The sequence below is a fragment of the Argiope bruennichi genome, chromosome 4 (genome assembly GCF_947563725.1).
Source record: "Argiope bruennichi chromosome 4, qqArgBrue1.1, whole genome shotgun sequence".
Classification (NCBI taxonomy): domain Eukaryota; kingdom Metazoa; phylum Arthropoda; class Arachnida; order Araneae; family Araneidae; genus Argiope; species Argiope bruennichi.
In genome coordinates, this window is record NC_079154.1 from 91,165,562 (window position 1) to 91,181,686 (window position 16,125).

Here is a 16,125-nt window from a genome sequence, read left to right on the forward strand (position 1 = left end):
ATGTTTTCCATATTTTAATTACTGGATTAATACTCAAGCTTTTAAATACGTTTTTTGTGGGCACCTTATGACTGCTATATATAAGATATATATAACAGCTTATTCTTATAATTCAGAATAAATATTAAAAATAAAATATAGATAGAAGAATTAGGCTTAAAACATTATCATGTTTAGATATTTTGAACTAGAGTGTTTCAAATCTCCTTTCATTTATTTATATATTTACTGAATGGGATTAGATATCAACATACTCCGGATTTTAGAACCTTGACTATGGTTAGATTATGGCTGTCTGAAGATAATGTCTGACCGCAAGATTTCTGAACTACCAGCACATTTTGAATTATGATAAACAGAATATATTTACTTAGATATAATATTTAAAATAAAATAAGAAATATTATTCTGAGTAAAAATATCAATTGTATACCCTGAAAGAGATGATTTTATATTCATCAAAAGATAGGCAATACAGACTTGCATCTAAAAATTAGAAAACAGCCTTGACCGAAAGCCAGTTAATTATGCCATTACTTTTTTCTTTTTTAAAAAGTACAAACTTAGTTTATTTTGATAGGATGCAGTCACCGTGCAGAAAATATAATAAATATTAGCGTATAGTTACAGTTTACTTCTTTTTGTTCTAGCAACGTATAATTCATTAATTTAGTTTAAGGTGACCATTCGTACTGATTTTACAAGTACAGTACTGGTTTTCAGGGCATAAGTCCTGGTTAGTCACTAAACAAAACCAGTACACGAAAAGTACTGGTTTTAGATTAGAAAATATTAAAACAAAAAAAGTAATAAAATAAAAATAATAAAATTAGAACTAGCAACCCTGATAATTCCATGTGATATCGTCAGGTGTCGTATGAGCTGGACCGCCACGACGTCATACAAGCCAGTTGTGGTCTGATGTACTAACTACTGTGATGTACCTACCTTATTATTATCATGACGGCAAAACGACGAAAGTGCGTATTTAATGATGATTTAAAATTAAAGTCTACATTTATTAAAGAAAGTAATAATATTGATCCTAGTGAAGTATATTGTGAAAAATGTAGAAGTACGTTTTCTTTCTTAGTTTTTATAAGTTTTTTATTTACTTAGGTATGCAGGTTGGCCGTTGGGTGGATTTTTGATAAAAATTTATAAAATTTGGGCGTGGCTGGTCAAAATTCATGTTGTCCTGATTTCAGGTTAAAAAAAAAAAATGGTCACCTTGATTTAGTTCCTTTATTGTTTTCTCCTTGCGTCATACTTGGATCGAATTAATACATGTAAAACTTGTAACTGAAATCAAATAATTCAAAAACGCTATAATTTGGTACAAAAATTGCATGTACAAACACCTCGAGTAATCCATAGATATTTAATTGAATCATTAAGACAATGCATTCTCGAAACAGTTGCTATCATCTAATTGTATAATCGAGAAAACAAGAGAGGTCAAACAAAGTACAATTTCTTGGTTTATTATTATTATTCAAAATAAAATTAACTGTTTTAATTGACACCCATAATAATTTTTATTTAATTCTCAATATCCCCTTAATGAGATAGAATCGTCGAAAAATGGTCTTCTCGGAATGTTGAAACGAACAGTAAATTTGACCTTTTCCAGTTGGAGCAAACCCGGCACTGCTCCGTAATTCCTCCAAAATTTAGTATTGTAGTTGCTACTAACAATTTTTATAGGATGTGTCAAAACGATTTCTGAAACGTTCCCTATCAATCTAATTAAGATCAAAACCGTCACTGTCGATTTATGTATTTCCCCCCAAATTTAATGTTGTAATTGCTGCTAACTTTTTTGCTGGATATAAACCTACAAAAAGATTTCTAAAATCTTCCCTGATCAATCTAGTTGGAGCAAAACCGGCAATGTTGATATCTGTATTTCTCCCCAAATTTAGTGCTGTAATTGCTGCTAACTTTTTTTGCAGGATATATCTTACAAAACGATCTTTGAAACTTTCTTACATCTCAAATCCGTAAAAGAATCATATGTTTAAAAAAAAAAAAAAAAACAGTGTGAAAGTGCATTCATATGACCACACAGTAATTCATCCAATTCAGGCGATGACTAACAATGAGGTGTTTATTTGCGTTTCAGCGTCAAGGGCCGGGACTCAGCGGCAGACATCCGCATGGTTCGTTCCCAGTTGCGCAAGGCTTTCCAAGTGTGGAGCGCCGCTTCTGCCCTCACATTCGAGGAGGTTCAAGGACAATCGGCCGACATACTGGTGTCTTTCTTGAAAGGACAACACGGAGACGGATATCCTTTCGATGGTGAAGGCGCTGTGTTGGCCCATGCATTCTTCCCTGGAGAAGGAATTGGAGGAGATGCCCATTTCGATGCAGACGAGAGGTGGCTATCCTCGCAGCCTGAGGATGAAGACGAGGGTACATTGCTTCTCTATTTTTTCCAACCATTAAAAAAGAATGCCTTTCATAAAACAGTAACGCTTTGAATGTCCTTTTTTTAATGGGAAAATGGAGTGAGAAATCCAAGACATGTAAATTTTTTATGAGTTGGGCTAACTTTGTAGCATTTAACATGGCGTGATATTAGGGCGTTTTGGTAATTTGAATTTCGTCCACTCCCTTTTCTTCTTACAGTCCAGATATGTTTTAAGACCCGTCCTTATAGCAAAGTCATTTACTGATATGATTGTAAATCTGACATCTAATCCATTGTTGGACCACTCTCGCCTGTAGTCATCGGTCGGAAGCTTCTCGCAAACTGAACAGACATCAGTAAGCGCCGGAAAACCACAAATGCGACGAAAGAAGGCAAAATGCACCATACGCCAGACATGCACGGGTCGTGGAAACAAGGCTTTATTAAATATAATATCTACAAAAGTAATTTTTAATATTGCTATATTCCAAATTAATAAAATATTTAATTACAAATCACTATTAAGCTAGTTGATTTTTGTTACCATAGAAAAAGAATTGAATTAAAAAAATTTACACAGATTAAAAAAATATATTTTATATACTCAAATATAAAGTTTACCAGGGATGCTGAATTTAGATCTAACTAACAAAATATTTAATAGGTGGTGACCTCAGCCTGAGGTCACCGCCTATTAAATATTTTGGAGTAGAGTTACTTTCTGCACACTGTGTAATTTTTTTAAAAAAAATTTAAACATAATTTTTTTTTTATAAAAATGACAAAAAAAAAGGAAAAGAAAGACAGACGGAATTTAATAGGAATTATTTAATTCATTATTGGTCGGAATGTAACAAAAAGACGCTGTTTAAAACGTTGTTAAGAATTGCATAAATTTAAAAACATAACAATGAGAATTTTGAACTCTATTACACTCTTTATATTCATTAAAGTGGGGGGGGGAAGCACCAATTCAGAACAACCGAATCTTAAAATAATAAACAGTTGAATACAGATTGCCCGTTATCGGACTAAATCAAACTTTCAATAATCAGATACTTAAAAAATATTTAACATGTGATATAATGAATCATATCAACACCAACCATTAGAAGATACAAAAAGCACTTTACAGATACTAGAAAACAAATAGTGTAATACATGGTGCTGTTTCATTAAGTCAAAAATCTTAAATTTAAAATTTTCAACACCTGCTGGCATATTGATCTAAAAATAAATGTCACCCCTTTATTAGAAACTATTCCGGTGAGTCGCATGAATCCTTTTGAATCCAATTTCAAATATTGATTCTATACACATGCATATGTACATATTTGTAAACAATTTTAATCACGAAGCAAAAATATTTAATTAATTTTAATATATCATTTGTCGAAGTTACTCTTTTTCTTTCTTTTTTTTTTTTTTTTTTTTTTAGCATTGAAATTAAAAAGGTAATTGTTAATAGCAGTTAAAGATAATGACTCTACATACTAATCAGTAAATTTTCGATTTTAGTAATAATAATATTATTGTACTTGTCGCTTGTAATGGCGACCAAAAGCGCCAAGAAAAAATTTCGCCAATTTGGCGATTTCAATCGTCAAACTATATAGCATGGGATTCGCACGTTTAAAATGTTTCATAATAAATAATAATGCACTTGAATATAAATTTATAATGGGGCGAAATATTTTCTTAGTGCTTTTTTGATCGCCGTTAAAATCGAATTGTACCAATATCAATAAAACAAGTTATAATTATTATTGAACACGATCTCTACATTCTTATTAGATTTTATATTTGATATCGTTGCTTGTATCTACACAGAAATAACAGTTAGGATTTATTGCTTTCAGGTGTTAATTTGTTCGCCGTGGCTGCACACGAGATTGGTCATTCTTTAGGGTTATCTCACTCGTCTACGCCAGGGTCTCTCATGTTTCCTTATTATCAGGTGATGGGAGAATACTTCACTTTGCCCAAAGACGACGCGGATGGTATTAGACATCTTTATGGTAAGTTCATTTACACATCACAGCATTTCATTATCAATGACATCGTATTCATTATACTTACTCTACTACTTTTCAATTTCAAAAGATTAAATTAAAGGTTAAATATCGCCCTTCAAAATATTTTTAATAAAAAAAAAAGAAAATCTTTAAGATTTAAGTCAGAGATAGGAGAAGCCGTATTAGCTCATTAGTTGATTAAGATGTCTCAGAATTGCGTGGACAATCCCGAATGTCGTCTGCAAAATTTTCAAATAAATAATTCGTATTGGAAAAAATATCTAGATTTTATTTTAAATAAAAGAGAATTTTTTTCCAGTTTCTTGCTATAAAGTGATAAGACGTCTTGAATTAGGCGAGTCAGTCTCAATTTCCGTGTTTTTGTACTTCATAAAAAAATAATTTTGGATTGGAAAAAGATGAACTAGGTTTAACTTTTTTAAAAGTTTGCTTACATAATACATGTTTCCTTGATTTTGAAAAATGTAGATGAATCAATTTGAAGAAGGAGGAGGGGCTTAGTAAAAGTAAGAGAAAAATATTTTATTTTTGCTTCTGGAATATTTTCTTTCTTTCTTTTTCAGAACATTTTTATGACCGACTGCTTCTTTGTCTCTCCCCCCCCCCCACCTCTCTTTCCCACCAAAAGCCCCATTCAGGAAAATCTTTTCACTTTAGTTTTTTTTTTCTTTTCCCCCCAGATCTGTTTCAGATTCATTGATTTTTTTTTTACTGACAATTACAACAATTAAATGAACACACAATATTGCACCATGATTTAATAAAAAATTAATTTCTATGATAATGTAGTGTAGTAATGCAAACTTTAAAATCATGGTGTAAAAGATGATTTTTGATTTTATAAATTAATCATAAAAAGAAAAAAAAATGATTGAGATGCTTATTTAGGTATACAAAATTCTAGAAATACTAGATGTGTTCGTCTAGAAAAGTTGCTATTCTCTAAACAATATTTCAGAACGATTGTCATAGATTAATTAATGAAGATTATTACAAAAAAAAAATCTCATGCATATTGGTAGAGTGCTTAAGAAACAATATAATATAATATTGTAAACATAATTTTGAGTGGCAGAAAAGAATAAAACTTTTGGTATAAATTTCACTTTATTTTAAAAGAGAGGCATTTTTTATACTCGGTAAAGATATGATGATAAAGAGACTCGTCTGTTTACAACACGACATAAGATCTAAATGAGAGAAGTTTTCTCTGGGTAATTTTACTCTGATAGGAATGTCTTTGACACGTGTCGTCCTCGTCATCTGACCGCAGTTCAAAATTACGAGGTTCGTCCCAAAATAGCCCTAGTGTTGCTTTACAACGGGACGTTACTATAACTAAACTAAACTAAACTTGACACGTGTAGACTTAAGTAAAGAAATCTTAGGTATCTTTAAAAAGAATGCGTAGTTGTTAAGGAATTTTATCTCTTCGCTCAGAGAGTATGAAAATTTAGCAGCTTTTTAAAGCGCTTATTAGAAATAATTAAATAAAAAAGTGGGGATTAAGATAAGAGAACATTTTAGAATAAAATGATCTGGGCTAATTTAAAATAAAAATTAGGAAATCAAACTTAAAATTTGTAAGTAAATATATTTTTGCCCCAAATAATTACAAATTGAAAAAAACATCATTTACAACTCCAAAATAATATTTTAAAATAATTCAAGAAAAATCGTAAATGAAACTTGCGTATATTAAAACAAATTACAGAATATATGTACTAGCCGCCTTTGACGATCAACATGCTCATTTCTCATGCATAACTTGCTATTCCTGATTTTTTCAACAAAATATTTTGCAATATCAATATGAATTGAATTTTATTGCGATATTTCATTCTATTGTTTAAAATTATGACAAAAAACATTTTAAAAAAATTATGGCAGAATTTAGGAAAACTTTTGGGTAACAGTTAAAGTGGTATTATTAAAATGTCAAATTATATTTTCCCGAATAGGAAGTATAAAATATTACAATCATCAAAAAATTCAAACTCAAAATTTTGACGAATTTCAACATTTTAGACCTTTTGGTGTGCGAAAAACAAAGTTGGATACTTTTTATCTCATAACAGCGATTAATCGCCAAGGACCATACGATACATTCGGTAAAAATGCTAAAATTCACGCCAAAAGTTGATATTTCGTAACTTGTACGCCAATGTCGTTCAAACAAATTTTCTGGGATAGTACCTTTATAAGAGAGAATATGAAAAAATTTTGTAGAGACAACTCTCGCTGGTACTATTTAAATTTTAGAGTGGTTTAAAAATTAATTTTGTACTATAATATTTTCGATAATTAGACGCAAAAAAAGTTGAAATCCCTCCTAGTGTTTAATTAATTAAATTCTAAATAATTTTTTTAAAATCTCTCCCAGGTTCATTCTTTCACCTTCTAAAATATATTTGTATCAACTTTGGTAGCTTTAACCCAAATGGCCTGTGCTGTAACATAAACACACACCAACTCACTCATATCTTCATTCAACGAACACATATTCTTCGTTATTATCAGTAAAGAGAAAACCGAAGTATAATTTTTTGTATATTGAATATATTGAGCTTTATATATTGGATAAAGCATTAGAATTTTTTACTACATAACATTTTTATTTGAATTGTTTGCAAATTTTCTTTTATAATAGGCTACAAAGATCCAGACAGCCAACCAACCATGCCACCGATTATACCTAGTACTACTCCCCAAACTACCTCAACGAAAAGGGGTAAATATTTTACTAGTAGGCAGACTACTCCCAAACCTCACAAAACAACGAAAAGTCCCCCTGTTCAACCTCAAGTGCCTGACATGTGCAATACATCTATAGATGCTATATCTGTCATAAGAAGGGAGGCTTTTATATTCAAAGGAAGAGTAAGTATTTTTATCTGAAATGTGTGTGTATATATATATATATATATATATATATATATATTTAAATGTATATATATATATATATGTGTGTGTGTGTGTATATATTGTAATATATATATTTAAAAAGAAAAAAATGGGAGTGGTAATAATTTTATAATTTATTTTAAAAGTTGGTATACAGCTTTATATATTTGTCATACATTCAAATTATTCACATTCTTAAAAACATTTATTTTCTCAACACTTAAATTCATTTTGTAAAATCATATTCATTTCTGAGTTTTGTGAATACTTTGTTTTTCCACACTTCTCAGAGCCTTAATTTCTGTTATTTTAACTGCACAACACTGAGCAGCAATATCATATGAAATGCACACTTCTGCAACAGATATATGTTCAGCTATATTTCAATAGAATCCTCTTTTGAATATATGTATAAGCTTTGAATGTTTTTCCATAGTCCTCTTTTTCTGATTTCTATCTCGTTTTAGAAATCATTTTGCTCGAATTCCTAGTCATGGGTTTAAGAAAAACTTTTAAAAGCTGCTGGAAAAAATGAACTTTTTACTTTATTATAAAGAATCAAGTTATGATTTGAATACATTGTTCTCAAAAAAAAAAAAAAAAGTTTGCATAATTTAAAGATGTTTATGTAAGACATCTTCAAAATAGGAAGCAATTTCAGCAACAATCATATGAATATGATTATATTATAGTTGTTACATTATTAAAAATGGTTCAATTAAAAATGAACTGTTAATTTGATTGAACAGAGCAATAGTTTGAAATAAAAAGCACATTTCAAAATTTGCTTACTTAATATTATCTATGTTGCTCTATATATTTTGCTTATTTACAAGATTTAGTAAGTATATAGATAAGCTGTATAAGTTTAAAAAAAGTATTGGTATATATTAGGGTAATTTAAAAAGGGAAACTAGACAATATTCAAAATTTTGGAAAATCTTAGAATTTATTAATTCATTTCAAATAAAACTGCTTAGATTGAAGGAAATTCAAATTATCACCAATAAATTACAATATTAACCATTAGACTTGTTATGCAAAAAAATTAATAAAGGTGTGAGGAACATATGTACGCCAAATCAAGCTGAAATATGAAAAGCACCTTTTATTAATGGAAAATCTGACTTTTAAAATTAATCAAATAATTTAATAATTTTTAGATAATCACTACGGCCTATTGAAGCAATAATCTGAAGATTGAATTTTTATACTACATTCAAAACTTTATTTTTACAACAATTAAATTTTTTTTTCAAGATTAGATTCTACAGTTGTTTATTGTATCACAAAAACTATGATGCTAGTCAAAGAAAATTTTATAAATTAATTATCTCTGATTTCAGCATTTTTGGCGCATGGATATGAACCGAACAGTAAAAGCTGGTTATCCAGTACTTATTGAACGATTTTGGCATACATTACCAATTGATATTGAAAAAGTAGATGCAGTCTATGAGCGACCCATAGATACAAAAATAGTTTTCTTTACTGGTAAGTATAATATAGTTTACTGTGATATTGTCTAAAAGCTACACCATAGGTTCCCAAAGTGGTCCAGGTGGACCCCCAGGGGTCCATGGGAGACCACAACCACACGGGGGTCCATGTAGACGTGAAAAGAAAACGGGGGTTCACAAGTTGTTAGTGGGGGTCCACGAAAAATTTTCTGGTTTTCATAATAAAGAACAAAAATTTTGGGCTTGGATTTACCTATCAACGTAGGTAGGTAGCATCATTCACTAGGTAAGTACTCAGAAATATTCGAGACTCAGTTCAAACACAGAATTAAATAGAACAATAGATAATAGTACAAGTGTACACCACATGTCGAGACTTCCAAAGTGCCGCCTGTGCGCCCGCTCGTCCGGGATGTTTGTTTAGACCTGCAAAGGGATGAAATGCGACTTGCGCTGTGCTACTTTTTTTTTTTTTTTTTTTCTTAACACCCCCAATTTAGGGTGATATTTTTTAGGAGTTTTGAGAATACAGTAGAAATATAGCAGCAGGGGGTCTACCGAAAATAGTAAAACTTTGAAAGTGGTCCACGAGAAAAAAAAGTTTGGGAACCTCTGAGCTACACAAACATTTCTAAATTTCTTCTACCTGAAATACAAATATGCTATTGTGTTTTAATACTCGCTATTTGATACAGTTGGAATGTCAAATTTAACTTCATCATCAAACAAAGTTTAAATTAATATATATTTCTGAAGAAATTATGGATATTAAATTTGATCATGGCTCAAAATATTCTTAAATGGATTGATGCAAAATACTGCAAATGTAAAAGGCAATCCATGTCTTGCTAACTTGGTTTTAAACACTAAATATTAATTCAATGTTCATATGATATATTTTCAAAGCGTATCATGCACACAATTGATTAATAGTATAATTTAGTGCAAATTAAATATACATACTAGCTATTAGTTTAATATTATTTCAGTGAAATTGGTCAAATATTTTCTCTCCCTTTATTTTTTCAGAATAAAATTGATCTCTGAAAATGCTATTCAAATAATAGAAATAATTAACAAACAAGCAAACAAAAAAAATAAAAAACTTATTTCCAACTTGTGTTAAATTTTCAGGGAAAAAATTCTGGTTGTTCTCTGCAAATCAACTTGAGTCAGGTTATCCTCGACCACTGACAGATCTTGGATTGCCCGATGATCTTGAACACATTGATGCTGCCATGGTTTGGGGTCACAATGGAAAAACTTACTTTTTCAGTGGCAAAGAGTATTGGAAGTTTGATGAAAATGAAGGGAGAGTGGAACTGGATTACCCACGAAGTATCAATTCATGGAGAGGTGTGCCACCAAGTATAGATGCAGCTTTTCAATGGACAGATGGTAAGATGTATTGATTACATCAGTTAACACAGATAATAAAAACTACCAAATTTTTAAGGTTAATATTGGAATCATAATTGCAAATGACTTTGGAGAATATAAAATTCAGAATGTCCAGAAGTTTTGGTAGATATACGACATATTCTTTGTATGTGGATGTAATAAAAAATATGAATTCATAATATAAAAAATTAAGGGCAATATTTGCTTGCTCTCTGTAATTTTCAAAATTTCTTGTTAGGTAAATTCTACAAAAAAATATTTTTTAACAAAATAGTTTTACTTGAATATAATACTAAGCCTAATTTCTAAATGGTAAGACTGGTCTAAAAATGCATCCAGTTCATTTCTTTTTTTAATGACATAAAAAAAATCATTACAACAATTTCATTAATATAAATAAACCCTGTAGATGTTAAAAAAAATTGAAAAATTTGTAAAAGACTGTTTTCAAACATGCATTTTGTTTTAGCAGTATATGAATGTTTCTAATTAATTACAAATGAACATATGCAAATAAGTGATTACATAAATAAATGAATGCTGACAGAAAAACATTTCACATATTCTTGCTAATCAAAAAACTAATAATAGTGTGAACTGCAAAATATAATTTCAAAATTATTTAATATTAAATAATTTTTTTTAATGTTTTTATCTTAAAAATTTCCTGTATAACATTTAACTGTTCAGATTTCTTTTTAATCTTTTAAAATATATAAACCTTATTTTCCTAAATTATTATACCATTTGTTCTATAAATAAAACTTGATTTTTATACTGTGGTATCAGGAAAATTCTTAAATTAATTATTAACTAAAAACTTCATTGAAATTGAAACAAATGCAATTCCTTTTTTTTTGCACGTTTTATTTTATGAATTACATCAATTATTTTTTCATAATTTAATTCTTCCTACAACGTAACTACAGTAAACTTTTAATTATTTACAATTGATAATCCAAAATTGTTGTTAAAAAATTTAAAACAAAATAAGCATAATTTTTTTTTTTTTTTATATATAAATTAAACTGACAAATTTGTGAATACATGCATCTACTATTTATTAAGTTATACTATTTGTATAGGCCCCCTAATATAACTAAAAATTACACAAAAGCATTTTAGTGTTGAATTGTGTCCTTTAAGCAGAATATCCAAGATTGCTCTATCAAAATTGTCTTCAACATAGGTTTTAATAAGTTTCGGGCAGTAAATTGCAGCAATAGAAGGCAGTTTAAGCTTCCAATACATTTGTATAGCAACTTTGCTTATCTTGTCATATAAATTTAAAAATAAAAATTCCTTAAATGTTGATAATTTAACATTCCATTTTCTTGCAGGAAATACCTATTTCTTTAAAGGAACAAAATTCTGGAAATTCATTGACATCAAAATGAGGATCCAAAGCAAAGGTCCATCAGACATTGGAGGGTTTTGGTTTAAGTGCCCTAGCAAGAGTATGGAAATTCCACAAACAACTACAACAACAACAAATGCACCTGCAGCCAAACCTAGTATGCCAAATACCAGTGCCATTCTAAAAATGTCATATTTATATTGGTTAATACTGGTGACTTTCTTAATGTATTATAAAAAACAACATGTTTAATAATTACTGAATTTTGGTTTTATAAATTAAGAAAAAAATAATTAGTACTATATGTATCAATAATATTAACATTAATTTCTTAGTAAAATATGAAATCGGTTTTAATTAAAATTTTACTCAAGCATAATTCAAAAATACCAAATTGTAATTTAACCAAATTGTAATTTACAAGTTACTGCTAATGATTCATACACATTTTTATTTTTTGTATTAAATGGTTAAAAAATTGATTTTAATTAAAATTAAGTAATTACTTTTAATGGTTAAAAAAACTACTAGAAATTTTATTCATTAAATCATTTCCAGTTTTCAATGCAGCGTTTTAGAAATATTCTGTTTAGAATTTTTTATATCCCAAACAATGCTTTGTAATTCTCAATCATTCTTTAATCCAGTAATATTAATCTAGAACATATTTTGACTGAATTTTAACTTGATAATAAATTTAGAAACTATTTAAATTAGTTTGTTTTATTTATATGTGTGTGAACTATAATAATTTGTATGTTTTTAGTTGATTAAAGATTTTTTTTTATAAATATTATGTGCTTGTATTTCATACATGTAAACAGATAAGAGTTTTAAAAAAAGACAAAAATATTTGCTTTCTAAAAATAATGCAAATTTTATTCATATATAACAATATAGATACTTTTGTAAAATAAGACTAAAAGGAAAGACTGTATTTTAAAAATTTATCAATTGGAATGATACTTAAAAAAAATATAAATAATCTACAAATTGAAGTTCACAGAAAATGAAAAACGAGAAATTTATAAAATTACCAGTAAGGAAAAAAAGAAATCAAGAATTTTAAATTTTCTTTCAGTAAAAGAATGAATTTAAGCATCCTATTGACAATGTAGCAATTAAAATTTTTGAAAGGAAGAATTTCGAACTGCAAATAATACTGAATAACAGCAGTTTATGTACGAAATAAGATCAGAAATCAGAGCAATATTCTTATAAACTTTATAATAGCAAAGCAATTACCCGTTTTTTACATTATACATTAAAAAATTTAAAACATTCTTTTGAAGAAATAAATATTGCTTTTTTATATATCTTTGTAAAACGAAATAAAATTATAGATATTGATGGCTTATTAAAAAAAAAAAAAATTCAAAGAATTATGGAAGCATTAAAGACTAATTAAAGGATGATTTGCAAGTTTTCATTAGTAAATTCAAACTTTTCAATCGGAAGAAAAAAAATCAATACTGTGCACAAATAATATTAAATGAAATAAACTATAGTGGGATACATTATGTTGCAAGTACATTTCTCAGTCATAACAAAGAAAAAAAAAAAATAACTAAGTTTCAAATAATACATACATTTATGAAGTTAGATCTTGTAAATGATTATTTAAAATAATTAAAATAAGTCACAATTAAAATGATTATATTTTTTTATTTGAAACTGATAAATACAGAACCATTTTCAAAATTTCTATGATTGGAACATTTGGGGGTTTTGTAGATGATTAGAATATACATACATATATATTTTTGTCTGGGAAAAAACTTCAGAGCTTTTCCACATTCAAATTCCTAAAGAATGCATGGCTGAAAATATGTGTATAACTCTTTTCTTTTTTTTTTTGTATATGATTTCAACAACATGCAAGTTGTTCAGTCTGTATAAAAAACAATGAGACATGAAATATACAACAACAAATAAATACAATGCAATGGATAATAAGAACACAAAAATATCGAGAAAAATTCTTTAAACAGAATCAACCTCGATCAACAATTCCATTTAAAAAAAAACAAGTTGAAATGGAATTAAATCTAGACCAGATGACAAATATTACAGCCTCTTTGAAAACACTGAAAAGAAAAGAAAATTGCTTACGCAGTAATGCTACATGAAATTCAGTGCCCAATATATTTTATGCCAAATACAAACGATGGAAGTCATTAGCACCAAAATTAGCATTACATTTCGGACATTTTCTTTGTCTTGTTTCATAACGAGTTTTTAAACAATCAAAACAAAATACATGGAAACATTTTGTCAAAACAGCATCTTTTCTCTTCACTTTGCATGATGGACATGTCAGTTGCTCCTAAAATATTTTAAAATTAACTCATTAATATATATATATATTACAAATGCCACATATTATTGCTAAATTATGCTGTATATTTAAAAAAATAATGAATGTAGCAAGTAGTTTCTAACTCATTTCACATAGCTGTTAGTGAATTTTATTCCACTAATAGTTTCAAATCCTTTTCCCACTTTATTTGAGATGGATCCTATGCCTATCCTATCCGATATTCAAACGGAGTCCATTTCTCTCTTTATTTAAATTAACATTTTTATTTGAAATCCCTGATGGCTAAAAAGATTAGATTACAAAAAAATAATGTATAACTTAGATTTTCATAATTTTTTATTTATTAAAGAAAGTGTTTATGCATAATGGAAGATTTTTCAAAATTAAAACTGGCATGAAAATTTATTGTTAAAAGTCGAATGAAAATTGAAATAAATTTTTAAAAAACATATGCAAAAGATATTTAATTAAACATTAATGAAAATATAACATAGTAACAAATTTTATCAATAATGAAATATTGATTTTCAGTGAAATCTGAAATAATTGTGTTAAATTAAGAGTGGAGCTTTCCAATTTAATGTATATAAATAAATCATTTTAATTTTAGTCTAAAAAAGTAAAAGTCATAAAGACAGCTTTTTTTTTTTTTTTTTTACAATTATAATATTTTTTAAAAAAAGCTTTAGTTTCAAATTCTGATTATTGCAAAATTATATATTTTGATGATGAGTATTAAGTTTTACATTTATGAAATAAAACAAAACCATTTAAAACTTGCATAATAATAAAAGTTTGTAATAATTGTACTGAGCATTTAATAACTACAGATCAAATTGTAAAATTAGCATAACTTATTTACTTTATTAATTAATATCTTTAGCTTTATTTAATTAATAGCCGCCTTTGGCGACCAGCCGGTTCGCCAATCTTAATGTTAGTTAAAATTTTAATAATTAAATATTTTATGCAATTCCTATTTTAATAGCTTCTTCATCAAAATATTTTAAAACTTCAAATTTTGATTGTCATATAATTCACTCATAATATTATAAAGGCCTTCAGTCATAAAGTAATATTTATCTCTCTAGTTTTCTGTTAGCTCCCGGAGAATTTATGCTTTAAATTTAAGTGGAAAGGATTAATCTGCAATTAATATAATATTTTTTACTGAAATAAAGCATTTTTTAAATAATATTATTACTGAAAACAGAGTCACTGAGTGTTTAAACTTTATGGGCACTAAAGAATATCTTTCTTAATTTCTGTAATATCTCAAGAATTTGTCAACAAAATTTTCTCAGATTCATCATGAGCAGATCGATTAATTAACAATAATTAATTTTAAATGCATCAAACACTAAGAAAATAAAATGAATCGTTTAAAATAATCGGCTGAAAAAAAAAGAATGATGTACTTAAAACTATAAGCATATAGAAAAAATATATAACTAACATAAATACAATTTAATTACAAAAGCATACAACTAACCTAAAAATAATTTAAATCAAATCTGCATTCCTTAATAATAGTTGTCAACAATCAGAATATGTGAATTTTCAATGCCAGTTACGGTAACGCTATGTGGATTAGAAATTTTTAATTTCCTTTATTCTGTTTTATTTTAATTCAAAAGTACTTCAGAATGAATCTGAAAGATCGATTAATTAACAATGTTTAATTTTCAATGCATCAAACATTAAGAAAATAAACAGAATCGTTTGAAATAATCGGCCGAAAAATGTTAAGCCTAGCTTCATTAGCGTGAGGGAAAAAAATGAAGCTTTGCTCCCTTGGCAGTGGGGAAAATGAAGATTTTTTTTGTCAGGAAAGTTAGTTTTTAATTAATAATTAAAATTCTAATTAAAAATTCAAAAAAAGGGCCCCCGGGTGCACATTCCTGACCTCCTAGGTATACATGTACCAAATTTGGTAGGTAGCTGTAGGTCAAACGGTCACACACACACATTGAGCTTTATATAAGTATAGATAAGCAATTTTAGATTCACTTAAAATATAAGAAAGATATAAAAAAAATACAATTTACTTGGACTGAATTAAAAAACACGATTTTACTGCATTCACCAATTTTAATATAATAATTAAATAATTAAAAAGGGAAATTAACTTATATTCCTTTATAAAATTGAAAAAAAAAAAAAAAATAGAAGACTTTTTCATAGTCTACAACTAATCATAGTCTATATTTCTACAACTAATTCATCCAATCAGT

General features: G+C 27.9%; 2 protein-coding genes across 5 annotated transcripts in view; one reads left to right on the forward strand and one right to left on the reverse strand.

Moving 5' to 3' along the window:
• The window catches only part of LOC129965703 (matrix metalloproteinase-2-like), an 89,990-nt gene extending 77,823 nt beyond the window's left edge, over positions 1 to 12,167 (forward strand). The window contains exons 3-8 of the mRNA XM_056079814.1: positions 2,126 to 2,415; positions 4,273 to 4,431; positions 7,100 to 7,329; positions 8,700 to 8,847; positions 9,948 to 10,211; positions 11,555 to 12,167. Coding sequence (XP_055935789.1) covers positions 2,126 to 2,415; positions 4,273 to 4,431; positions 7,100 to 7,329; positions 8,700 to 8,847; positions 9,948 to 10,211; positions 11,555 to 11,823 — 1,360 coding nt within the window. The 3' untranslated portion in view covers positions 11,824 to 12,167. The remainder of the gene's footprint in view (positions 1 to 2,125; positions 2,416 to 4,272; positions 4,432 to 7,099; positions 7,330 to 8,699; positions 8,848 to 9,947; positions 10,212 to 11,554) is intronic.
• A 500-nt stretch (positions 12,168 to 12,667) lies between these two features.
• Positions 12,668 to 16,125, reverse strand: part of LOC129965500 (E3 ubiquitin-protein ligase BRE1B-like) — a 30,346-nt gene continuing 26,888 nt past the window's right edge. For 2 of the 4 annotated variants that reach the window (XM_056079455.1, XM_056079454.1), the window contains exon 20: positions 12,669 to 13,897. In XM_056079455.1, the coding sequence (XP_055935430.1) occupies positions 13,721 to 13,897 (177 nt within the window). In that variant the 3' untranslated portion in view covers positions 12,669 to 13,720. Of the gene's footprint in view, positions 13,898 to 16,125 lie in introns of all 4 variants that reach the window. The other 2 variants (XM_056079456.1, XM_056079453.1) reach the window with 2 other exon arrangements.